This window comes from Hyaena hyaena, unplaced genomic scaffold, assembly GCF_003009895.1.
Source record: "Hyaena hyaena isolate Hyena2069 unplaced genomic scaffold, ASM300989v1 scaffold_57, whole genome shotgun sequence".
Classification (NCBI taxonomy): domain Eukaryota; kingdom Metazoa; phylum Chordata; class Mammalia; order Carnivora; family Hyaenidae; genus Hyaena; species Hyaena hyaena.
Window position 1 is genome coordinate 1,778,783 of NW_024080690.1, and position 27,648 is coordinate 1,806,430.

A 27,648-nucleotide genomic window follows, 5' to 3' on the forward strand; every position below is an offset into this window, starting at 1 on the left:
TCTGAGGACATGATCAGTGTCCATCTTAAGTCAAGAAACACACCATAGATGAGAGACTGCAATAGTGTGCACAGCAGGTACTCCACCTGCTCACTGGGTCAGGAAAGGCAGCCCTGGGGAAGCAGCGTTCATACCGAGGAAGGATGAGACCAAGTTAGCTAGACAATGGACAGGGATTGAGAGACATTGCCCAGATAGGAAAAAAAACACCCTAGGGCAGGTGTCAGAACTCACTAATGCGATGTGTTCTACTGCATTCAGAACCCATCAGGTTTCCATCATGATTCATGCTACCCACCCTGAGTGCGTCCATCATGTCAGGCTGCTCCAAGAGCTTGGGGAAGGTGGCCAACAGTGGGTTACTAATTAAGTCTGAAATATGAAAGAACAGAAAGGATTTTATATAAACTTCATCCAATGTATTTGACTGCAACAGACATAAAAACAATCATTCAGATGAAAATTATTGTGCCACATGATTTGTTGATAACACATTCCACATACTTTAACCTCTAGGAGGGCTCAAAGCTGTCTGCTCAATCTCCGTCTGCTGCTATACCCATATGCCAGGGAGTTCTGAAATCAGCCTTGTACCAAGGAGAAAGAGCTTTTAGGGTAGAAGTGGCTTTGAACAGAGTAAGACTAGAAAATTTTGTTCTTCTTTTAATGCTGTTTTCCAACCTCTCTTTCCTTATGTATAACTGTGACATGGTGAAAGGAACCAGTTAGAGAATTTATACAACTCAATACCAAAAAAACAAATAATCCAATTCAATAATGGGAAGAAGACATAAACGGGCATTTTTCCATAGAAGATATACAAATGACCAACAGATACATGAAGAGATGTTTAGTATAACCAATCATTGGGGAAATGCAAATCAAAACTACAATGAGATACCACCTCACACCTGTCAGAGAGGCTAAAATTAAGAACACAAGAAACAACTACTGGGGAGAATGTGGGGAAAATGGAACCCTCCTGCACTGTTCGTGGGAATGTAAACTGGTTCAGACACTGTGGAAAATAGTATGGGGTTTCTTAAAAAAATTAAAAATGGAATTACATATGATCCAGCAATTACACTAGTGAGTACTTACCCAAAGAATGCAAAAACACCAGTTTGAAAAGATATATATGCCCCCATGTTTATTATAGCATTATTCACAATAGTCAAATTATGGAAGCCTCCCAGTGTTCATCAGTAGGTAAATAAATATATATATATACACATATACATATATACACACACATATATGTATAAATATACATATACATGTATATTGGAATATTATTCAGTCATAAAAAAGAATAAATCTTGTCATTTGCAACAACACAGATGGACCTAAGGATATAATGCTAAGTGAAATCAGTCAGAGAAAGACAAATACCATATGATTTCACTCATGTGAAATTTTAAGAAACAAAACAGACAAAAAAAAAAAAAAAAAGACAAACCAAGAAACAGACTCTTAACTATGGAGAACAAGCAGATGATTACGAGAGGAGAGATGAGTGAGGGTATGAGTGAAATAGGTGAAGGAGATTAACAGTACACTTACATGATGAGCACCGAGTAATGTATAGAATTGTTGAATCCCTGGGACACCTGGATGGCTCAGTCTGTTAAGCATCTGACTTTGGCTCAGGTCATGATCAAGCAGTTCAAGAGTCTGAGCCCTGCATGAGGCTCTGTACTGAAATCTGGAGCCTGCCTGCTTTGTATTCTGGGTCTCCCTCTCTGCCCCTAACCCACTTGTACTCTGTCTCTCTCAATATTGTATACCTGAAGCAATATAACACTGTATGTTAACTATCCTGGAAATAAAGAAGGAACCAATTAGGAGGCACCCCTGCTCTTGGAAGGCTGAGTAGGAACCAATAAGCATGAGGGGACAGGAGACACAGGGCAAGCTGCTCGGGCCTGACTCCAGTCCACCAGGGCACTCTTGAAATGGCCTGGGCAATATATTCTACAATCTTATGTCTTCAGTAGAGAGAAATCCTCCCTCTAGGTCCTTATGAGAGAAATCCTCCCTCTAGGTCCTTATTAGGTTTACTCCAAAGGTCAGAATGATGACAACAGTTCTGAGTAACTTCCTTCCCAACAGAAAAGCTAATAAGCTTTATCTTCTCTATGAAGTCATATCATTCAAGAAGTTTTTCTAGAGTCATTGAAATAAACTCTCAGGCAAGTGGTGATGAAAAAGGTTAAACTGTCCTTCCCTTGGAGTTATAACTAATTCCTTGAGAAATGGCGGGACTTCTCTAATTTTGAGTTCCGTTTCAATCTACCTATCCAAGTGCTAAGTCTCTAGGAAAGGACTCCTGTCTAACCATGAACTCCACTTGTCCACGAGAACTAAGCTACCTAGGATCCTTCATCTTGCTCACTCTGCTCTAGTCACACTGGCTTTCAACCGCGATCCCTCCAACACACTTGCATTGTCTTGCTTCAGGTCTTCAGACATGCTGGCCCCTCTGCCCAGACACGCACCTGCCCCACACCTCTAACTCCTCTCTCATGTATTATCTTGACTATTACTCACCCAGAGACTTCCCTAAGATCTTACCAGTTGTATGCTCTTGTTTGCTTCCTTCCTTCCTTTCTTTATTTTTATTTTTTATTTAGAGAGAGAATATGAGCAGGGGGGAGGGGGACAGAGGGAAAGAGAGGGAGAATCCTAAGCAAGCTCCACTCTCACCATGGAGCTCAACGTGGGGCTTGATTCCACAGACCTGGGATCATGACCTCAGCCGAAATCGAGAGTTGGATGCTCAACCAACTGAGCCACCCAGATGCCCTGGCTTTCTTCCTTTAGAAAGATTGAAAAGGATGATTCATGTAATTTTGTGTTTGAAGTCTGTCTGTCCACCAGGGGAGGGATGCTCGCGCCTGTCTCATCCATCACTGGGCTTAGCACAGTGCCTGGCATATAAGAGGCATTCAATACATATCTGCTTATTTATTTACTGAGTTCAAAGACTACTCATTAAAATTAAATTCTTTTTTAGAGGCAATTCTTTTTTTTTTTTTTTACAAATAGTTTATTGTCAAATTAGTTTCCACATAACACTCAGTGCTCATCCCCATAAGTGTCCTCCTCTATGCCCCTCCCCCCCTCCCCCCCACATCCATCAGTCCTCAGTTTTTGTCAGCATTCAAGAGTTTTTAGAGGCAATTCTTATAACACATGTAGATCTCTTTGTAAGTTTAATCATGTGTGATGTCATTGATTTTTTTAAATTTATTTTTTAACATTTTACTAGGAAAAAGTTTCAAGCTTACAAAGAAGATGCAAGAATAAAAACAGAACATTTGAATATCTCTTTCCTGTATTCAATTTTAACTAGTCTGTTGATATTTAAACATTGTGCATTAAGAACCAGTTATTTTGGGTGATTTTGGTCTCTTCCCAAAAAGATAGTGTGCATACCAAACATGTGGTAAAAACAGATTATTCAAAAATGCTGAGGGAAAATGTGATTGTATCTGAGCTTTAGTATCTCAAATCTCCAGAATTTGTAATGTGAAAATACGTTATATTGTAAAGAATTCAGAATATTCTGAACTAACACAGGTGCACAATGGAGTACAATGCTTTGCATGTGAAGTAATTTATTGGCTTTGATATTATTCTAAATATTTTATTCTGAATGCACCTTCAGAAGCAGAAGATAAAAGTTGGCATAGGCCACATTTACTCAAAGCATGATACATTACTGCACATAAGGAAATTGCAAAGACTTCTTACCAGTACTCTGCATGCTCATCCTGTCTTTTAGGAGTACATCTCCAAGAATTTGGCGATAAAATATCAACAAATGAATGGAACACATACTTCCGATTAATGTTTCTGGCAGTAAACTGTTAAAGAAGAAAAACATGTACTCATTAAATAAATCCCTATGATCCAACTTCCAGTGTTTTAAAAATATGTACTTACTACTTTAATGAACAGTACCAAGTTTTGCTTCATTACTGGAAAAACATTTTAACAATTTTAAAGAAAAGTTCCAAAGTTGCCCATAGAAAACTAACATTACACTTTCAAGCTTGAACTCTGTCTTGCCATCCTTGTGTTTCATTTTAGCATTTATACAGTCTTACCTCAACCAACTCAATGACAACAGTCTCAACTTCTCACTACTGCTCTTCTCATATATACCCATGTAAATGTTAAATTAAAAAAAAGTCATCAGTTATATGCTTGGGAAGAAAGGGAGCAGTCAGCTACAAGTTTTGACAAAGCCATGTGGCCACCCCTGTTGATGTGACGAATGAAAAGGAAATATGAGTTCAGACTGTTCATGTTGCTGGGTGGAAGGTGGGAGGGTGTGGGCAGACCAGGACTGAATTCTGACTTTGCTTCTTCCTGCTATATGACTCTGGGTTAGTTAATTATTCTCCTTGTGTTTTGGTTTCCTCACTTGTATAATTCAGATAGTAATACCTCCATTTCAGAAGATTACTAAAAGGATTAAAATGAGACAAATATGATGTGCTTAATGAAATGCCTGGTCCATAGTAAGGGCTCAAAAACAGAAGAAAATTTCAATATTGATGTTAAGTTGGTATCAGTTTAAAAGGGACTGTTATCACTTTAATATGTAATATGTAATCTCCATGGTAACCACAAAGAAAAAGAAATCTATAGAATATACACAAAGGAAAAGGGAATGAAAATATGTCATTACAAAAAAAAATCAAACACAAAGGAAGGCTTAAAGGGAGAAAATGAGGGGCAACCATCTACCCCCAGAAAATTAAAAAAACAAAAACAAAATGTCAATACAAAGTCCTTCCCTATCCGTGATTACTTTAAATATAAATGGATGAAACTCCCTCATAAAAAGACACAGATGGCAGAACTAATAGAAAAACAGGCTCTAACTATATCCTATCTACAAGAGACTCACTTTCGATCTCACATCGATGGATGTTCATAGGTTGAAAATGAAAAGGATAGACAAAGATACTCCATGCAAGTAGTTAACAAAGGAGAGCAGAGGTGGTTATATTAATATCAGAAAAAAACATACTTTAAACCAAAAAACTTAAAAGAGACAAAGAAGGATATTATAGAATGATAAAAGGATCAATGCATCAAGAAGATATAATAATCAGGGGGGAGGGGGAATGGGCATGGAGGAGGACACTTGTGGGGATGAGCACTGAGTGTTATGTGGAAACTAATTTGACAATAAACTATTTGTAAAAAAAAAAAAAAAGAAGATGTAATAATCATAAACATGCAACAAACATTAGAGCTCCTAAGTATAGAAAGCAAACATGAACAAAACTGAAGGGAGAAACAGGTCTACAACCATCGTAGGAGACTTTAATACACCACTTTCAGTAAAGAATAAAACAACTAGACAAAAGATCAATAAGAAAACAGAAGACATAACACTGCAGACCAACTGTAATAAAGACACATATAGAACACTCTGTTCAATAATAACAGAATACAGAATATTTTTCTCAAGTGTACATGGGACATTCTCCAGGACAGATATGTTAGGCTACAATACGAATTTTAATAATTTAAAGGACTGAAATCATACAAAACACCTTTTCTGATCACAATGGAATGAAACTAGAAATCGATAGCAGAAGGAAAACTAGAAAATTTGCAAATACGTGGAGATTAATCATCACACTCTTAACCAATCAGTGGCTCAAAGAACTCACAAGGAAAATTAGAAAGTATCTTGAGACAAATAAAATGAAAGCACATCATATCAAAATTTATAGGATGCAGTGACAACAATGCTAAGCTAAGAGGAAAAGTCTATAGCTATAAATGCTTAAATTAATTAAGAAGGAAGATCTGGGGCGCCTGGGTGGTTTAGTCGGTTAAGCGTCCGACTTTCGCTTAGGTCGTGATCTCGCGGTTCGTGGGTTCAAGCCCCGCGTCGGGCTCTGTGCTGGCTGCCAGCTCAGAGCCTGGAGCCTATTTCAGAGTCTGTATCTCCCTCTCTCTCTGAGCCTCCCTTGCTCACGCTGTCTCTCTCTCTCTCTCCTAGAAATAAATAAAAATATTAAAAAAAAAAAAGAAGAAAGATCTTAAATTAACCACCTACCTTTAAACCTTAAAGAATTAGAAAAGAGAAATAAATGAAGCCCAAAGGTAGCAACAGGAAAGAAGTAATAAAGATTAAAGCAGGGACGAACAAAAAAGAGGAGAGAAAATAACAAAATCAATGAAGCAAGAGTTGGGTTCTTTGCAAAGATCAACAAAATTGACAAACCTTTAGCTAGAGGACTAAGAAAAAGAAGAGAAGATTCAAGTTACAAAATCAGAAATGAAAACAGATCTTACTACTGATTTTACAAAAATAAAAAAGGGATTATAAGACAATACTATGAATAATTGTACATCCATAAGTTGGATAATCTAGATGAAAAGCACAAATTCTTAGAAACACACATCCTACCTGGCTGAATCAAGAATAAATAGAAAATCTAAGACTGAATCAATAATCAAAGACCTCCCAATGAATAAAACCCCAGGATCAGATGGCTTCACTGGTAAATTCTATCAAATATTATTAATACCTATCCTTTTCAAACTCTTCCAAATAACTGAAAAAGAAGGAACACTTCCACACTCATTACCTGAAGCCAGCATTATCCAGATACCAAAGCCAAAGATATACGAGAACTCTAGAGACCTATATCCCTGATGAATACGGATGCAAAAATCCTCAACAAAAACCTAGCAAACAGCATGCTGAAAGGTTTATACACTATGAACAAGTGGGGTTGATTCCTGGAATGCAAGGGTGGGTCAACATTGAAAAGTCAGTCAATGTAATAAACTACACATTAACAGAATGAAGGAAAAACCCACATGATCTTCTCATCTGATGCTGAAAAAGAATTTGACAAAAGTCGGTACCTTTTCATAATCAAAACACTCAACGATCCTAGGAATGGAAGAAAGCTACTTCCACATAATAAAGGCCATAGATGAAAACCCCACAGTTAACATCATATTCAATGGTGAAAGACCAAAACCATTTTCTCTAAGATCAGGAAGAAGGCACGGTGCCATGGTGCCAGTGGTGCCTACTTTCACCACTTTTATTCAGCACAGTGATGGAAGTCCTAGCTAGGGGCCCAGGCAAGAAAAGGGAATAAGAAATATCCAAATTGGAAAGGAAGAAGTCAGATTCTCTCTGTTCACAGACCACACGGTCTTCTATGTAGAAAACCCTAAAGATTTGGCAAAACACTGTTCGAATGAACAGACTCAGCAGTTATAGGATATAAAATCAGCATATATAAATTAGTCATGTTTCCATACATTAACCATGAACAATTTGAAAAGAAAATTAAAGCCAATTCCATATACAACAGCCTCAAAAAGAAGAAAATATTTGTAAAAAATAGAAACACAATTTCAATATTATTTCAAAATAATAATCGGGAAACAGGACACGTGAGTGCTTTATAATCCTGACACATGACACACGCTAAATGCTCACTGGGAATATACTGAGCACAGAGCTAACCTTAGAAGATACTCAAGAAAATGTCTTGAGTCCTTCTAAATATACATTTTCTAAATGTTATTTTTAGAAATACGTGAACTCTGTCACTAAGCATAAAGAATGACCACATAGGTAATCTTGAAAACCTTGCAAACAATGTCCTCTCTTAAGGAGGAAAATATCTTTGGGCTAAGAAGAACCTCCCAAAGTTAAAAAAGAGATTTCAACTTTTGTAAGTTAGTCCTTTTGGTTTCTAGAGTGAGCATTTTAGCAGGAAGTCACATCAATCCCAGTGGTAACACTCGGGCTTCCAGGCTGTTGGAAGAGAACAGAATGAATGTAACCCTGATGGTGGTGCTGGAGCAATGGATTCCCCAGGGGTAGTTGCATGGAATTTAATAAATATCCTCGACTACTTCCTAACCCCTGCATTTCTAGAAACATCCCAAAACGCAAGACAGGTTCTCTTACATTCATATATAGCATTTGCTCTACAAAGCTAGAAACTGTTGTTTTCTGACCCTACTATAATACTGGTCTTGTGTCTGACCTGGATTGCAAAGACCGGCCACAGAGGATTATTTAAGCTGCCTTGACGCCACCACATGCCTTCTCAGTGTTCGGCTGTGATTCCTAAGGGTTGTTCCACATTCTGCCCTCTGGTCTATGGCCCACGTGGGCAGTGTCTCAGCTGCATGCCCAAACCATGTCTCATGCTGAAGAACAGCCATTGATTTTGCTAGAGGAAGGGGTGGAACCTTCCTTCCATTTTTCCCTCTCCTCTCACGGAGCCGCCTGCTCTGTCTGGCTGGCATCGCTTCCGGCCCACAGCAGAGGCCTCTGTTCCTCCCACAGCACAGGCACTCTTTTCCTTCGGGCACCTCCCCACAACCTGAGGCAGCACTGCTGTAGTTGATTAGTTCTCCTTAGGAAAATCCTCTGATTTTCCCAAACCCAAGATGAGCAGAAAGCTCTGAGCTACTAAGGTTGGCTAAGCTGAAGAAGTAAAAAATATACTTCTTTCTAATCTCACAGATACACCAGCCAACTCTGATAGCAGAAGTGCCATGAACGTAATAACAGGGCCCGGGCTAGTAATGCTATTATCTCATTTATTTTTAGGAACAATACAATGGAAGTGAAAGAGGAAAAAACATGGGATATGTCAAAAAGGTAAAGACAAACAAGTTTATAGCGAATTTATACACACGCACACAGCCTACTTCTATAGACTGGTATTTCTTGGTATTCTGAACTCATGCACTGGGAGTCTGGGTCTAAATTCAGGGCTTTCCCTCATCAGGGCCTTTGCCTTTGACCAAATCACATCAAAAGTTAAAGTCCATCGAAAAACAGCTCCAAAATTAGAATGGCAAGTCTTGGTGAAACTGAAGGATCTATTTGCTGCCTCTTTCATCTCATGCTGAGAGGGTCACGATGATTATAGCTGTCCCCACAAAAGGAGTCCCATGGGCAGGATTCGGGTGCTGTTTCTTTGGTAAAGGAGATGAGTCTACATTGATTGATTTGCAGTTTTGCTGACATCCAAAGGTACACATACATAAGACTGCTGGCTGGTGAGAGGGCAGAATGAAGCCGACAGGCAAGGACACTGGGTAAAAATGGGCAGGAAGGCAAAATTCTCACTGGGCTTCCCAACCTTGCTCTGTGTGCTTTGTAGTGTGTCCCTAGGCATAATGTTAAGCAGGGGAGTCCGGCTAAACAAAGGTGAAGTTCATTAAGCACGGGAGGGTGGGACAGAGGTGGGATGTACTTTTGCAGGAGAGGAGGAGGGCTGCTGGCACTACTAATTGCCTTCCTCTCCCATCCACTGAAGATGGCGGTCAGGGAAGGAAAGGGGACTGAGAGGGAACAGTTCCGCCTCGGTCTCCACCCTGCGCAGGCTCAGAGCAGAGATGCCCAAAAGCTCCCATGCTGGTGCCCACTCTCACCACAGACTCCCAGCAGGGCCCTTACGCCACAGCCAGCTGTGGGGCCTCTGGATTCTCTGTGCCGATGGCCCAGTCTCTGTGAGAGTTGGCTGAGCCTGGGCTGCACCAGTGAGCTGCCCCAGCTCACACTTGACAATACTGGGCAAACGTATTTCCGGATCATGCAGAGTGGAGTGGCAATTCAAGACAGTGCTCAGGTCCCTCTCTGGGCTCTGGGAGGAGAGAAGAGAGCACCCAGACAAGGTGGGGGGAGGCTGGGAATAGCAGGAGAAAGAGCAGAGCTCTTGAGAAGTACACTTTTGTACCAGCAGGAAGATTTCTACTTTGAAATTCTTTAGCAAACATTTCTTTAAGCTCCTACTGTGTGCTGAGATCAAACAAGCACCTTAGTTCCTGGGACCTGGAGGGCAAGGACTCAGGACCCTTCTCTGAGAACCAGCAAACAGAAGAACACTCACTGCTTTGGAAGCATGGGCCTGCCTACCTGAACTCTGCATCGCCTGGTCAAATCTGATCTTTAGATTGTAAAAAAGTATCTTGGAACCAGTATTTGGGGCCAAAGCAACACTATTAAGAGGTGTACTTGAAAGATATGCTTGGGAGTGCTTGGGGACTCTTGGAGGCTTACCAACGAGATGAGAAGTGGAAGCAGGAAGAATGAAGCCAAACAGGATTTTGGCTTTTCTTTTACAAAGACTGCTACTGTGCTTTTTTTTTTTTTTTTTTAAATCTTGAAAAATAACAATTTTCCAAGGAAAGAGTGGCCAAAAAAGGGAATCTATGGGCTCTATAAACATCCAGTGGGAAAAAAAGTCAAGAGAATGAATGATATCCATGAACACATTATTAATGGTTATTGAAAGATTTAACCGTTAATAGTAGAATTATAAAACACATTTCAGTATCAGATATAAGAACAAAGAACACTTAAACTAAGGGCATGGTCCAGAATGAGAGAAGCAACAATTCAGAAGGCTATGCCAAATTTTCCTCTATTACTCTGTTTCTTGGTAATCAGCAAGTAAGAAGCAGGGCATGGTGGAACAGGTCAACCTATCAGCTTATGTCCCCAGGCCCTGCTGTTCCCTTCCACCCCTCTTGTCCACCCTGTGCCCTCTGTGTTAAGTTCCCTTTCTCCATAGCTGCACATCTTCATGTGTGCACCTCTCCAATCCTTCAAAGCCTATTTCAACCCCCTCTCTGATCTTACCAGCTATATAGCACATCTTCATTTGAACAAGTTTTATAACATAGTACCATACCTGGCATTATATTTGCATTTATCTATATATATGATAATAATAGTAAATAATTATAGATAATACTTATTGTGTTTTAGTATATGGCATATATTATAAAAACAATCTAGGTGTTTTATTTACTTTCTTTTCATTAAACCTCATTATAGCTTTATGGAGTTGATATTATTATGCCCCTTTAAAAGATGTAGATATGGGGATCCTGAGAGAGATGGTTAAATGACTTGTCCGAGAGGTTACTGAGTTAGAAGGTGGTAGATCTGGGAACCCACTAGTATATAAGCTCCCTGAAATAAGTGAAAGGGACTGAGAGTACACTTGTGATGAACACTGAGTAATGTATGGAATTGTTGAATCATGATATTGTACAACTGACAGTAATATAATACTGTAAGTTAATTATACTGGAATAAAAAATCTAAAGAGAGCTGTATAAACCAATAAAAGAAAATTAACTAAAAAATAAATTAAAAAAGCCTACCTGAAGAAAATGCAAACTAAAATGACCATGAGACACCATTACTTATTAAAATGGCCCAAAATGAAAAAAATTCATAATACCAAAAATATGAGTAATTGGAATTTTTGTATATTGCTGCTGAGAGTATAAACTGCTATAGTCATTTTGGAAGAGTTTGGCAGCTTCTTATAAAATTAAAAAGACACCCAGCCATCCTGTGCCTCATTATTTATTCCTCTGAGAAATAAAGTATATATCCACACATGAAAGCCTCATATGCAAATATTTAGAGTAGCTTTATTCATAAATGCCCAAATTTAGAAACAACCCAGGTGTCTATCAACTAGTGATTGGATAAAATGCATTATGATGTATCCATCAAATGGAATATACTGTTTAGAACAAAAAAGAACAAACTCCTAACACAAACTTCTAATAATATGGATGGCTCTCAAATGCACTATGCGAGGCGAAGGAAGCCAGACTCAGAAGGCTACACACTGACTCCGTTTGTATTACATTCTGGAAAAGGCAAAACTGCTGAGAAAGAAAACAGCTGAGCAGCTGCCTGAGGCTGAGCCTAGGGAGCTGACCACAAAGGAGAGAGCTGTTCAGAGTGACGGGAATATTCTCCACCTTGGTTGTGGTGGTAGTTACATGAAAGTATACATTGGTTAAGACCCAAAGAACTGGAAACCAAAGAAGGTTAATTTTATTGCATATAAATTATACCTCAGCTAACTTGACATTAAAAAGAAGTTCCCTAATGATAGGATCAAGGATGGCAAGCCCCATTTAGCCAAGTTTCTATACTATTTCTGACCAAACACCTCACTTGAGCTACTAGAAAACAAAAAATAAGCTGACTTGAATTTTATTACCATTCTGTTTCCCTACTGATCCTTGACAGACAAATTAATGAGACAAAAATAACCGATGAAAGATGACCAAGCTGGAGAAGCCAACAGTGAGATGGTCTACGAACTCTGAAGGACCTCAAGGTCACTGGCCAGGTGAGTGGGTAAGTGGTACCAACCTTAGTAAGTTTCTTGATCTCCTGTTCGAAGATCTCAGTTTTACTAGGAGTTGAGGCTGCCTTCTCATTGTCATAATCTGATGGAAAACGTTCCCATGTGCTTTAAAAAAAAAACCAAAATAACTGTCAAAACTTTAAGTGCTTAGGGAGGTGAGTATAATAAAACAAAGTACCTTTTAGACTAAAGCAAAAATTTGGGGTAAGAAATAATAATTGTATGAAAACCAGGAGTCCCTCACATACCCTAAATGAGCTGATGAAGAGTGAAAGCATGACGCTGATGCCTACCCACCTCCCTAACAGTACCCAACTGGTCCCTGGAGCTGCCACTACATCAGGGGCTGGGACAGCATCATCGCTGCCAGGGTACAAAGGGAAAAAAGCCACTCTGATCCAGGTAGAACCTACTGTGTCCCAGATCCCAAACTCCTTCCTGTTCCAAGGAGGTGGGGCTGGCATCACCAGGGCAGCAGCAATGCCATGTGGCCTAAGTCATGAAGCCAGGACAGGGAGGTCTGAGAAGCGAAAGGGGAGTTTCATATCTGTCAGGAGCTGAGCTCCATGAGGCAAGGACTGTTACCTGTCTTACTTTTCATTTTCCCATTATCTAGCACGGTGCCCAGTCAACGAATATATTTTAAAAAGTGCTTGATATTTTTGAAAGGCAACTTGGCATGTTATGACCACAATTTGAAATGTCTACATTTTTTAAACTAGCAATAAGGCAAGCTCTGAATTACCCTCTTTCATGAATTCTGTGGTGGTCACAAGTATTAGTCCAGGCTTCAATGAGAAGGCATTAATGAAGGGTCCTCACACTTTCTAATTTCTTACATTAGAGTCTCATATGTGCCACCAAGAAAATAGCACTTAGATCAAAATGATTAGGACCTTACTATCAAATGACTTATTTTTAAAACTGTGAACTCAAGTGAAGAATGCTATGCTTATTAGAATAGAGCTCCTTTTGCTGATGCATCTTCTGTTTACTTTTTAAGGCCAGGAGAGAAAGCGACGCCTAAGAGCTGTACCTCTTCTGGATACTGAAGGGTCCACTTCAACACCTTTCTCATAAGGGGTGCCACCATTCAAGAAGAGTTCATACGTTCTGCAAAAGAATAGTAAGCCACGTGTTTCCATTTTAAAACACTGAAGTTTGCAGTGAAATATTTTTTAGGGCAGATAAATTCACAGACATTTTATTTGTCTCATTGCTAAACGAGAATGAAAGCTGTTGATTCCTCTATAAGGTTTTATCTCAGTAAAATTTCTTTTATTTTTAAAAAATATTTATTTATTTTTTTTTCTTTTAATTTATTTCTAGGAGAGAGAGAGAGACAGCACGAGCAGGGGAGGGCCAGAGAGAGAGGGAGTCACAGACTGAAGCAGGCTCCAGGCTCTGAGCTGGCAGCCAGCACAGAGCCCGACGCGGGGCCCGAACCCACGAACCGCGAGATCATGACCTAAGCGAAAGTCGGACGCTTAACCGACTAAGCCACCCAGTCGGCCCTAAAGATGTTTATTTATTTTTGAGAGAGAGACAGACAGAGCATGAGTGGGGGAGGGTTAGAGAGAGAGAGGGAGACACAGAATCCGAGGCAGACTCCAGGCTCTGAGCTGTCAGCACGGGGCCCGAACTCACGAACTATGAATCATGACCTGAGCCACAGTCAGATGTTTGACCGACTGAGCCACCCAGGTGCCCCAAGGTTCTTTCTTAACTTTGAACTATAGAAAATACATTTTTCCACATTAAAATGAGAAAGATTAATTGATATCATTAAAGTGTCTTGACTTTAATGACTTGTGTTAATGGGTGTATTAATGATATATTTTTAAATGTATTTTTCAAATGTTTATATGGCATAGAAATGAAAAGTAAAGAAACAGAAGAATCTCTCCCTATACTGTCCCCTCTAGTCTGGTAAGGCCCTTGTCCTACTTTTTTCTATGCAAACGCAAACAAATATATATACACAGTAAATCTCAAATCAGACACGCTTCTCTTTAAGTTGCACAACACCTACGTGTGGAAAGTAGAAGATAAAAGCCGGCATTGCCTCCCTAGTACCGCTCCTCAGAGGCAACCTGCCCACATATGCACACAATACAGTTTTCCACAAATAAAAGTGGAGCCACAGTACACATAGTATCCTGCAACTTGCTTTGTCCATATAATGATATATATTCAAAATGTTTCTGTATCAATAGACAGGCTTCTACCTCATTTACAAAATAGCTATAAAAAAAAAAAAGAAAAATAGCTATGACTTCGCTTTAGAAAGATGCGAGTAGCTACACTTTTCCCTTCTAACTAGGTACAACTAAAAACCTTTGACATTCTTTTTATTTTTTAATGTTTCATTTATTCTGAGAGAGAGAGAGAGAGAGAGAGAGAGAGAGAGACAGCATGAGCAGGGGAGGGTCAGAAGAGAGAGGGAGAATCAGAGAATCAGAAGCAGGCTCCAGGCTCTGAGCTAGCTGTCAGCACAGAGCCCGACGCGGGGCTCGAACCCACGAACTGTGAGATCATGACCTGAGCTGAAGTCGGGCACTTAACCGACTGGGCCACCAAGGCGCCCCAAAACCTTTGACGTTCTTTTTTTAAATCATAAGAAGCCTGGGCTCTTACATTCTCTAAGGGGGTGCCCCTCCCCTTATCACTGGGGTGATGTCAGAGAAGTGGAATCTGGACTCTTACCTCTGGCTTGTGGTAAAGAGGCCATGCCCACCCCTGGGTATAGTAGAAGTCACAGGAGGCAGGGAGCATTATCTGAATTAATCCTTATAATAACCCTCTTGCGTAGGAACTATTCTAATCTCCCATTTTAAAGACAGAGGAAATTGAGGTTTGCAGACATTAAAGAACCTGGAGCCTGGCTTACAGTCACACAGACAGCACCAGGATGAGAGCCCTGAATTTTACAATTCCAAACCTTGGATCTTAATCACCATCCTGATGACTGCTGATTTGCATCTCCTCTGTGAATTTCTTGTTTATATTTTAGACTTTGATTTTTTGTGTCCATTTTAAAATTTGAATTGTCTTTCCTACTCATTTTTTAGAGCCCTTTTTATATTAGCGATAATCTGTTATGTATATATTATAAATATTTGGTCTTTTGTTTTTTGGTCTTAAGTTTTAAATTTGGTTATAGTGATTGCCATCATGATTTCAGTGTATTACCTTTAAAATAAAGGTGGGGGCGCCTGGGTGGCTGAGTGAGTTAAGTGTCCGACTTCAGCTCATATCATGATTTCATGATTTGTGAGTTCGAGCCCTGCATCGGACTCTACATGGACAGTGCCGAGCCTGCCTGGAATTCTCTTTCTCTGTCCTTCTCTCTCTGACCCTCCCCACTCATGCTCTCTTTCAAAACTAAATAAACTTAAAAAAAAAAGAAGAAAGGTGGCATCACAGACACCCTGGGGACCCTGGACTTAGCTTTCCCACTCTTTGGAGAGAATTAGGCTCTGTTTCAGCACTGTGAAATGTGCTGATATCATAGAAAATTACTGAAAAAATATTCTCAGCAGAGAGTAAACTTTTTTTTTTTTTTACAAGTTTTTAAATGTTTGTTTATTTTGGGGGGAGAGACAGAGAGTTGGGGAGAGGCAGAGAGAGGGAGATAAATGATCCAAAGCAGGCTCCACACTGACAGCAGAGAGTCTGATGCGAGGCCTGAACTCAAAAAAACGTGAGATCATGACCTGAGCTGAAGTCAGACACTTAATCAACTGAATCACCCAGGAGCCTCTAAACATCTTTTAAAATACTTGTTCTATATGTGGCATTTCTTCCTCTCTAGAATGACCCTGTGCATGTTGTCTTCATATACTACTTCAAAGAATATTAAAATCAACATTAAAAGCCCTCTCCCCACAAATTTTTGAAATGCTAACACAATATACACTCTGTAAACCTGAGGTATGCAGATTCTAAACACTGAATTTCTACAAAATTACTCATTTGGAAGGAATATAGAGCCAACTTACTTTGCTGGAATAGGAATTCCACTGGCATCAAAAAGTTTAAGAAACACCCAGCCACAACTTAATTCTCCTCTTTCACCAGTTGACTAGGAAATTAAAAGGCATACAAAACTTAGCGTCTGAATCAGTCAAATTTAAAAGCACATATTAAGTCCTTTATAGGGAACAAAATTAGCATTCACTTTTAGAAATAAACAATTCCTCCCAAGAAAATAAAGTGAAACACGGTGGGTCCCATTTTCCTTGCAGGCCAGACGGCAGAGGCAGTATGAAAAGTGAAAAGCCTCTCTTGTCAAATCACTTTTGAAAATCCCTGAAGCCTGAAGATGTGGCAACTGTTGCTACTGCTCCTTGAATGATACAAGTATTTTGTGGAATGATCTAAACCACATCACTACCTGGGATCTGAGCTTTGCCTCAGTGAGAGATGAAATACACAAACTCAATCCTTTTTCAGTTTTTAATCATTGGTCAGGATTTTATCTCCACTGTCAACTGCTGGAGGCCTCTGGGGACTTGCTTGGGGGCCCTCCTCCCCTCTCCTGTCCTACTCACCCACAACACATAAGGATGAATTTGCCTTAAAGAACTGCAAGTTTGGTGTAATGTTATTAATATAATAACAGTTGGCTTTCTGAGTTACCTTGAGGCCAATTATATACACTAAGCCTACTGGGTATTATCAGAGTGTGGAGACATTTAAATTACTATCACATGAAATAAGTGAAGGGGCGGAAAAGCACACTTATCGTGATGAGCACTGAACAATGGATAGAAACTGTTGAATCACTATATTGTACACCTAAAACTACTGCAATTAAAATAAAAAATTTAATAGAAAAATAAATTACTATCACAGATCCACACCCACTGGTTCAATCTTTTATGTGATATAAGTTAATCTAATTTCTGTTGTTCTCTTTATAAAAGTTACCACTGACAGGTCCTTTAATGAGGACTGTCAGCCACAAGGCTAAGTGCACCCTGACCCTCTAGGACAGAGGTAAAACACTGCTGGAATGCCACTGAACATCTCTTATCACTTTCTGAAAAGTCTCATCCTTTTCAAACCTTGAGTCCTTAAAAGTACTGGACTTCCCTCAGACTATAAATATAAATAAATACAGTTGTATTGTAAACGCTACTGAAAAAGCAGCACTGTATGTTCATTAGACCCACCATTCCCATTCCTCGAGAGATTAAAATTCTATTACACATAAACGCCTCAATTATTTTACTTGTGAATACAGACTTTTTTTTTTAACTTCTCCTTAACATTAGAAAGCTATATCTTTCAACTGACATACATTGCGAATATAAGAAATTCCAAGTTCAAATAATATTCCAAGATCTGGAGATGAAGAATTGGATCTGATAAAACAATCACCATCAAGCAAGCATGGCAAGATGCCTGTAACCTGAAACAATGAAGAAAACTAAGTTACTCATAAAAATGTTAAATGGGAGGGAGGTTTAAGCTTTATTCATCTGTACATGGTTTATACCTTTGCATCATAATTAACAGTCTTTTAAAGAGAACAAAAAGCAAATGGATTGGACCCATCAAGGATTTCAAGTTAAAAAATTTAATTGCTCTGTTTACTTTCACTTATCCTTTGCTTAGAGTAGAGGCTGCTGTGAAACAAGTACTATGCCTAGCTCCCTCAGAGGTGTTATAATTTGCATATGTAATATTTATACTGACCATTGTTCTTTGTAAACAGAACCAAAATTGAAGACTTCATACACACATTTGCTCAACTTTCCCAAGGTGTGCCTTATAAATTTTCCTTTCCCTTCTTTTTTGCTCATTCCTTTCCCTCTGTCTGGACAACCACATCCCTCTGTCTTGCCTATAAGGTCCTCCCCATCCCTCAAGGCCTAGTTTCTCTTCTACAAAACCTTCCCTGAGCCTAAGGGCTAGAATTAGTGTCCCCCTCCTCTGTGCTTCCACAGTACTTGGAGCCCTATAACCATTACATCCTGTCTTTGCCATAGTTACCCACAGGACCCCACCTCCACAGGGTTACTCTAAGGATTAAATGAGAGAGTGTCCAGGAGGACCTACCACCGTGCCTGGCCCTGGATAGAGCTCCATAAACACTGATTGTGGTTATTATACAATAACAATTGTATAAAGTGTTTCTTTTCTACTAACCTGTAAGTTCCCAAATGCCTAGGAAGAATGGCTCGCACCTAACAGATACTTAATTTCATTCATTCAAATATTTTTATTAATTTCAAGGAACAATTTATTATTCATCCTTCCAAACAGTTTATCTTTATACCCAAAAACATTTAGAAAGTTCTACCTAAATGTTTCATGTACACCAAAATACAAGCAGTGGGGCACTTGGAAAATCAAACTAGACTTTTAGGAGATGTGCTAGAGCCAAGGTTGTGAACCTGCAGCACACAAGCCAGGCGGCTGGGCCTCCCCCACACCCTGTGCCCTCTCCTTGAACCCCTACTGCTTGAAGATCTTTTGATGCGTAAGACAAAGGTTAATGAAGGATTTTTAGGGTGCAGCGCCCCAAGGCAACTAGTTATGGGAAGTAAATACTAAAGTAATGAAACTTTGGAGGTAGAAAAAAAGTAAAGCAAAATAAACTATAGACCATAACAAGAGCATAAATATCTTCATGTTCACTAACATCCATGTCACAGGGATGCGGTGGTTTGAAACCACCTAATGTCATTCCAGTCTTTTTTTTTGTTTGTTTGTTCCAGTCTTGATAGTGCCTGGGTATAATGCACCAGTCCTGGGTGTCACCTTTGATTTTATCTGCAGAAAGCACAGCTCTCATTAACACAGTTGGTTTCATTTGTGGAAAACACTTCCTAAACTTATCTTTTTGTTTTCATTTTCATCAGGGGGCATTTCCTAGAATTGAACCCCACGATCCACTGAATGAGATGATTCATAGGAATTAGAACTCTGATGAGTCAGAAGCAAAAGTAATTTGTATCGACGTCTCCAAAGAACATTTAAAATAACCTAGAGATTCAAATCTGGCCCCATATATTCTGTGCTTCACATAAACACATTATTGCAGAGGTACACGTGGACAGCTTTGCTTAGAAATTAACTGCATAGCACTTAACAGGGAAAAGATGTTCACATTTCATTCCACTCACTGAGCAAATGCCTTACCTGGGGAGAAAAAGTCCATGTGTTAGGCTTTTTAGGTTGCCATGTGGCTCTGACCGTGTGAATGTTGCTCAGAACCTGAAATGGAATTTTCCCAGATGAGAGCACGCTGTAGAAAGTTCTCCCAAACGTTACCACTTCTATGTCCCAAACAGCAAACAGGCAATAGGCTATCCTATGTGGAGCAGAGGGCCTCGTTGGGGGCTCTTACAGTTTTTATGTTGTGCCACTCTGCTTTGTTTTCTTTTTACATTAAGTACACACAGAACTTTAAAAATGATTAACAAAAAACTGTTCCAGCACTAATTTATAAAATAATGAAAGAATGGATAAAATAAATTCAGGCTCAGCCATTTGCTCTAGTAATAAATTATAGTTAAGTAAAATACTATCTGAGACAGGTTTACCAGAAAAGCAGGCGAGATGTCAGGGACAAATGACACGTTATTAAGAGATGTGACCTGTAGGAGCCCATCACCATGCCACTAAGACTGACTATGCTAATAACAGCCAGACACGCAGCCTCAGTTTTCTTCAAGATCGCCAGCCTGTAAATTACATTCTTCCTACAACTCAATCTCTTGTAAAATGCTCCTGCAAGAAGTTAGTCCCACAATGTATATAAAGCAATGAAATACAAAAGAAGCAAAAACGTAGAGGAGGGTTCAAATTCTGTAACGTTATGGCTAAAATTAACATCTTCCGAAGAAATAGATAACATCAAAGTTTTACGTAATTAATTTATTTAAAAGTTTATTCATTTATTTTAAGTAATCTCTACACCCAGTGTGGGGCTCGAACTCACAACTCTGAGATCAAGAGTCACATGCTCCTCTCATTGAGCCATCCAGGTGATCCTAAAATTTTTATTTTAGATAAAAATATTTTAGTAGAGCACTTTTAAAACTAAGCTTTAAAAATAATTAGAAGCTACCCCAAACATGTCCTATGACGTCAGGTTCAATTCACTGCCCTCTATGTCCCTATCTGGGACAACTAGGGTCATCTTATGGGCAGCTGAGCTGTTTTCCACATATACAAAGTCCTCATTTCCTTCAACAACTAATACATAGGAATTTACTTAAACTCTTCCTAAAATAATATATATTCTCGGCCTAAACTCTTTGGATTACAAACTTGTTTTGATGGTTACCTGGTGTTTAATGTAAGACTGCATTTTGTTTATTCTAAGATTCCTCTTAGTTTTTCAAGAGGCGTTTCCCACTTCTACTATCCAAAAAGTCCTTTGCAATCACTGAAATTGAGATCTCATACCATCTCTGCTTTTATCTTTTCAAGTTGGAGAATCCCGATTTTAGTTCAGGAGTAACTTCTTCTGCTTGATAATTTCACAGTCGATTTGTGGACTGAGAGCTAAAAAGGACTTAGTCCAGGAGCACCTGGCTGGCTTAGTCAGTTAAGCGTCCAACTCTTGATTTTGGCTCAGGTCATGATCTCATGGTGCTGGGATGGAGCCCCGGATCAGCAGGGTGGAGCCTGCTTGGGATTCTCTCTCTCCTTCTCCATGCCCCTCCCCCACTCACACTTATTCTCTCTCTCTCTCTAAATATAAACAAACATTTAAAAAAGTACTTAGTCCAAATACCTCATTATACATTTTCAAAACCTGCAGCAAGAGCGGGTGAACAATTGGCTCAGAACTACTCTGTTTTCTGTACAAACCCAGAACACAAGGGATGAAGTAATCAAGGATTTAAAAAGTTTAGAGGCTTCTACTTAGCAGACTGTATTTTTTTTTTCCTGTTTATTTATTTTGAGAGGGAGAGAGAGACAGAGTGTGAGCAGGGGAAGGACAGAGAGAGAGGGGGACTGAGCTGTCAGCACAGAGCCTGACGTGGGTCTTAAACCCATGAACTATGAGATCAGGACCTGAGCTTAAGTCGGATGTTTAACCAACTGAGCCACGCAGGCACCCCAGCAAATTGTATTAAGAATATATATGGATTTCTGCTCAGGATGGCATGTTGAATTTATGCATTAATGTAGTGGATCTGCTCCCAACATAAAGGAGTGATAGTTAAAAAGAGTAGAACTCAAACACAAGATGAATAATTCGGTGCACCATAGATGGAAGGGGAAAGCTGTGAGGAGGGTGGGAGTAAAATCGGGGATCTCCTGGGCTCTGAGTCTAGAAGTAGGAAGTGATGGCAAGGAGCTGGCTTTATCTGTTACAGAGGCTGACAGTACTCAGTACATGACAGACAACAGACAAGACAGCCTTACTGCTCGAAGACAGCAGGATGAAAAAGAAATGGTGGCCAACCTTCCCCCTCATAGGAAGTAGTGAACCTAAGCAGGTGAGAGGAAAATGATAAAGCCATGACACCAGGGTGGGAACCAAGGCAACAAGTGGGCCCTTTAATGAACCTTAGATGAAGAATGCTAAACTCCACTGTGACATCTGGTTCTAGACTGGAGTTGGGGAGGGGGTGGTTGATGGTAGCAACCAAGCACTGTTAGGTAGGAGGGAAAGAGAGTCATATATCTTTCACATAAAATGTGCCTCTAAAGATACACAAAGAAATAAAATACTATAGTAACAAAACAAGAAACAACCCCGAGGATTGAAATTAACAAAATATGTTGTTATATGTAATTATATATTGATTACTTAAAAAAAAAAGCCAGGGGCGCCTGGGTGTCTCAGTTGGTTAAGCGTCTGTTTCAGCTCAAGACATGATATCATGGTTCTGGGTTCGAGCATGGTGTTGGGCTCTGTGCTGACAGTTCGGAGCCTGGAGCCTGCTTTAGATTCTATGTCTCTTCCTCTCTCTGCCCCTTCCTTTCTTTCTGCCTCTCCTCTGCTCACACTCTGTCTCTCTCTCAAAAATAAATAAGCATTAAATTAAAAAAAAAAAAAGCCAGATTTACTCCTCGACAACATTAACAAGATGGGGGCAGGGTATTCACTAGGTAGCGAAAGCATGTTATTAATATCTTTGATGTGTTAAGAAAAAGAAATACAGGATAGTTTTAGATTTGTTTATGAGAATAATTTATAAGTAAGTAGATATGTTAAAAATGGAAAGGTAACCACTTAGATATGGAAATATAATCTACAGATTCCAAATCAAAAGACGAAAAAAATGGGGATGCCTGGGTGGTTCAGTCAGTTAAGCCTCTGACTTCGGCTCAGGTCATGACCTCATGGTTTTGAGTTCAAGCCCTGCGTCAGGCTCTGTGCTGACAGCTCAGAACCTGGAGCCTGCTTTTGATTCTGTATCTCCCTCTCTCTCTGCCCCTCCCCAGCTCATGGTCTGTCTGTCTCTCTCTCTCTTTTTTTTTTTTTTAATGTTTTATTTATTTCTAGGAGAGACAGAGAGAGAGACAGCGTGAGCAGGGGAGGGTCAGAGAGAGAGGGAGTCACAGAGTGAAACAGGCTCCAGGCTCTGAGCTGGCAGTCAGCACAGAGCCCGACGCGGGGCTCGAACCCACGAACCTTGAGATCATGACCTAAGTGAAAGTCGGACGCTTAACCGACTAAGCCACCCAGGCGCCCCTGTCTGTCTCTCTCTCTTAAAAATAAACATAAAAAAATTAAGAAAGAAAAAGCATAAAAAAATGGAATGCAGACAACAATATTTCAATAGGTAACAGTAACGAAAAAAAAGCAAAGATAAAAGATGATAAACAGAAAAGATACAGACACACATATAAGGGAAATAAGTCCAAATATATGCATGTTATAATAAATGAGGTTTATCTCATATTTGCTCAATCCAGATAGAGACACTCCAAAAAAAATCATAAGCCTATTTGGCTTATTAATAGTAACACAAAAATCCGAAACAAAGTTTTGTGAACCTAATTGGCAATGTTTCTTTTTAAGCAAAATAAAAAATTTATGATCAAGAAGAGCTTACCCCATTAAAGGATGTTTCAATATCAGAAAATCTATTATTGTGGTATGTCACCTTAACCAATTAAAGGAATAAAGTCAAATGATCATCTCAATAGATGCAGAAAAGAATTTGCTAAAATTCAATATTTACTTGTAAATATGAAAACTTGGAGCAGAAGAGAATCAACCAAAGAAAAGGTACCCATCAACAAACATCCCATTGGTGAGTCTTCAGAAGCACTGACATCTAAATCAGGAAGAAGACAAGGCAGTCTCTCCTGGCAGTCCTTGGCCAAAACAGTAAGACAGCAAAAAGACATGAAGTATAAAAAGGGGAGAGAAAAAACTGTCTTTATTTGCAGGCAATGCAACTGTACACATTAAAAAATTTGAGACTATGAGAAGTGTGACACTATGTTTTAAAGGTATTAGAAATAATAAGCAATTTCGGGGTCCCTGGGGTTGCTCTGTCGGTGGAGCATCCGACTCTTGATTTCGGCTCAGGTCATGATCTCACAGTTCATGAGATCTCTCTCTCAAAATGAATAAGTAAACTTTAAAAAAAAGAAATAGTAAGCAATTTCAGTAAAGTTTGGGATATAAGATCAACTTCCAGATGACAATAGCTTTCTATGCATCAATCATAACCACTTAGAAAATAAAAGAGGTGGGCGCCTGGGTGGCTCAGTTGGTTAAGCATCCAGCCCTTGACTTCAGCTTCGGTCATGATCTCACGGTTTGTGAAATCAAGCTCAGAACTGGTTCTGAGCTGACAGGGTAGGGCCTGCTTGGGATTCTTTTTGTCCCCTTCTCTCTGCCCCTCCCACGCTTGTGCTCTCTTTCTCAAAAATAAAAGTTAAACAATTTCTAAAAAAAAAAAAAAAAGAACAAAAAAGAAAATATAAGAGGAAAAAGATTCCAATTCATATAGCTACCAAAACTAGCTAATTTTCAGGAATAATAAGGCAGGAGGAAGGTAAATAGAGAAACAAGTTAATGATAATAAAAGGAAGTAAAAAGAAATCTTCCAGAACTGAACTATCCAATAGAGTAGCCACTAGTCGCATGTAGGTATTTAACTTTAATTTTAAATCACTTAAGTTAAATGAAAATTTTAATTATTCAGTCATGCGAGCTATGTGTGAAGCCACATTGGGTTAGTGGTTACCAGGCTGGATAGCACAGACATAGAATATTTCCACACCACAGAAAGTTCTGTTGACAGTGCTACCCCTGAAAGTGAGGCATTCTCTGTGATGGCTGACCCAGTTTCTTCTAAGTTAATGGCACAAAAATTAGAAGGCAGGATAAAGGAGACTGCTGGATTAAAAGGGACTTAAGATACATGACAACCAAATGCAATGTTTGAACTTTGTATGGATCAGAACAACTATACAAAGAAAAACTTTAAAATAACAGGGAAATCTAAATATGGACTGGGTATTAGATGGAAACATGGAATCATTCTTAATATTGCATGGGGGATAATAGTGGTTATGTAAGAAAAGTGGTTATGTGGAGCTCCTGGGTGGCTCAGTTGGTTAAGCCTCCGACTTTGGCTCAGGTCATGATCTCATAGTTTATGGGGTTCAAGCCCCGTGTCCAGCTCTGTGCTGACACTTCAGAGTCTGGAGCCCGCTTTGGATTGTGTATCTCCCTCTCTCTCTGCTCATCCCCCACTCGCTCTCTTTCTCTCTCTCTCAAAAATGAGTGGACATAAACCAAGTGGTTATGTAAGAAAATGTTTATATGTTTATACATGCATAAATGTTGATTCATATACACGGGAGTAAAATGGAACGTCAGAAGTTTTCACTACAATGTTTTTATAAAAAATGAAGAAAAACATTGGGGATAGAATAGCCAGTTAAGCAAAATCTTGATAATTATACTATTCTTTCTACTTTTGTGAATGTTTGGAACATTTCATGATGAAAATTTGATTTTTAAATGAAAAGGGAAAGGCAGACTGGAAACAACCATGTCAATCAATTACCAACGTGACTTTATGCTTTACCATCTTTCTAAAAAGTCATAGTTTCAAACATGTTACTTAATAACATTCTTGATGCAGGGACCCAGGGCTGTCCAATAGAACTCTATTAAAACTTTCTGTGATAATAAATACATTCTGTGTGTGCTATCCAATACGGCAGCCATTAGCCACATATGGCAATCGATCACTTGGTGATACTGAGGAACTAAATGTTAAATTTTATTTAAGTTTTAAATTAATATTAATTTAAAGTTATTTTAAATTTAAGTAAATGATGATTTAAATTTAAATAGTCACATTCAGCTAGTGGCTACTGTATCTGGATTTGGACAATGATCTAATTTGCAATAAATTTGATTATATATTTATCTAAAAATGACAAAAGGTATTTGTGTTTAAATTAAAGAAAAAGTATGCAAGACTTTTATAAAGAAAATTATGAAACATAAAATAAAAATGAAGATCAAAATACATGGAAAGATCATATCATATGTTTAAGGCTATATGGCTTAATACTGTAAAGCTTCTACTAAAATTAATCTAAAAATTCAATGCAATTCTACTAAAAATCCCAACTGGGTTCTAAAATGTAATTTAACAAGCTGATGCTAAAATTCACATGGAACGGGGCACCTTGATGGCTCAGTCAGTTAAGCGTCCAACTTCGGCTCAGGTCATGATCTCACGGTTCGTGGGTTCGAGACCCATGTTGGGCTCTGTGCTGACAGCTAGCTCAGAGCCTGGAGCCTGCTTCGGATTCTGTGTCTCCCTTTCTCTCTGACCCTCCCCTGCTCATGCCGTCTCTCTCTCTCTCAGAAATAAATAAAGCATTAAAAAATTTTTTTGAAAATAAAATTCACATGGAAGAACAAAAAGTCTAGATTAGTTAAGAATAATTTATACAGAAAGCAAACTGAGGGGACTCAGTAATATTATAAAGCCATAGTGATTAAGATTAGCATTGGTCCAGGGAAAGACAAATACAACAGTCGATCAGAACAGAGACCAGAACCTGATCCACATACAGATGAATACTTGTTACATAACAGAGCCACCTTGCAAGTCATGGGGAACAGATGGACTCTTCAATAAATGTTATTGAGACAACTGGCTATAAATATGGAAAAAATAAAACTCTACAAAATACATAGAAATAAATTCTAGGTAGAATCAATACCACAATGAACAGAAATATTTAAAAGAAAATAAGAGAATATCTTTATGATCCTGACATAGGGAAGGATTTCTTAAACAAGACATAAAAAGCATAAACCATAAATAAAAAGACTGATACATCTAACACCCGTGATCTTTAGAACTTCTGTTCTTGGAAGCCAACTTAAACGACCCAGGTCTGCCAACCCACAGACCTGGGGGTGCTTGGAATGCAAATAACCAACAAGATGTCCAGTTTTTATCAAGAATTATAAATCAATTATATTTTTAACATACTTATATTATGTGAAGCTTGAAAATCCAAATGAAAATTCTTAAATCTATAAAAATCCAAAAGAAAAATGAGCAAAAGACACAAAACACAATTCATAAGGATGGAAATCTGATTGGTTAATTAACATAAGAGTCATTTAAAAACACACTAGATATCAGGGAAATGAAAGCCAAGACCACAGCGAGATTCCATGTCATACCCAAAACATTGCTAAGATAATATAGATTGTTAGGATGTGGAGAAACTGGGACTGTGGCCGTATTCCTGGAAGAAGCTCTGTGGAGAGTAATTTGCCATTATCTGACACAGTAATCCACCTCCTCCCAAGTACACTTACACATATTCTAAAGCCCTGTCTCATATGAACACAAATAAACGTGTATAAGAATCTTCACTGAAAGACTGTCATAGTAAAAATGTTCAAGAGAAGAATGGATAAATGGCATATCCATATAATGAAATGCCACTCAACAGTTAAAGAGAATGACCAAGAGCAAATTCCATCAACTTGGACAAAACATAATGTTGAGGGAAAAAAAAGAAAGTTGCAGAAGGTACAAGGATATGATACCATTTTATTTATTTATTTATTTTTTTAAATATTTTTATTTATTTCTAGGAGAGAGAGAGAGAGAGACAGCATGAGCAGGGGAGGGTCAGAGAGAGAGGGAGTCACAGACTGAAACAGGCTCCAGGCTCTGAGCTGGCAGTCAGCACAGAGCCCGACGTGGGGCTCGAACCCACGAACCGCGAGATCATGACCTGAGCGAAAGTCGGACGCTTAACCGACTAAGCCACCCAGGCGCTTTATTTTATAAAGCATGAGAATAGTAAAAATTAGGCTGTATAAAATTAATAAAACGAAATTTAGGATAAAGGTTACCTATATGGAGGGAGGAAAGCACTTGGATGTGGGAGGGGTACACTGGGGACTTCAACCATACTTGCAGTACTTAGTTTTATTTTCATTATTTATTTTTTTAATGTT

General features: G+C 38.9%; 1 protein-coding gene across 2 annotated transcripts in view; it reads right to left on the bottom strand.

Annotated features, from left to right (window-relative positions):
* NPHP1 (nephrocystin 1) overlaps nucleotides 1-27,648 on the bottom strand; it is a 60,720-nt gene that overhangs the window by 5,158 nt on the left and 27,914 nt on the right. For both annotated transcript variants that reach the window (XM_039231752.1, XM_039231751.1), the window contains exons 12-18: nucleotides 19,356-19,430; nucleotides 17,509-17,619; nucleotides 16,205-16,287; nucleotides 13,240-13,316; nucleotides 12,209-12,308; nucleotides 3,757-3,869; nucleotides 299-372 (exon numbers count right to left, since the gene is read on the bottom strand). In XM_039231752.1, coding sequence (XP_039087683.1) covers nucleotides 299-372; nucleotides 3,757-3,869; nucleotides 12,209-12,308; nucleotides 13,240-13,316; nucleotides 16,205-16,287; nucleotides 17,509-17,619; nucleotides 19,356-19,430 — 633 coding nt within the window. The remainder of the gene's footprint in view (nucleotides 1-298; nucleotides 373-3,756; nucleotides 3,870-12,208; nucleotides 12,309-13,239; nucleotides 13,317-16,204; nucleotides 16,288-17,508; nucleotides 17,620-19,355; nucleotides 19,431-27,648) is intronic.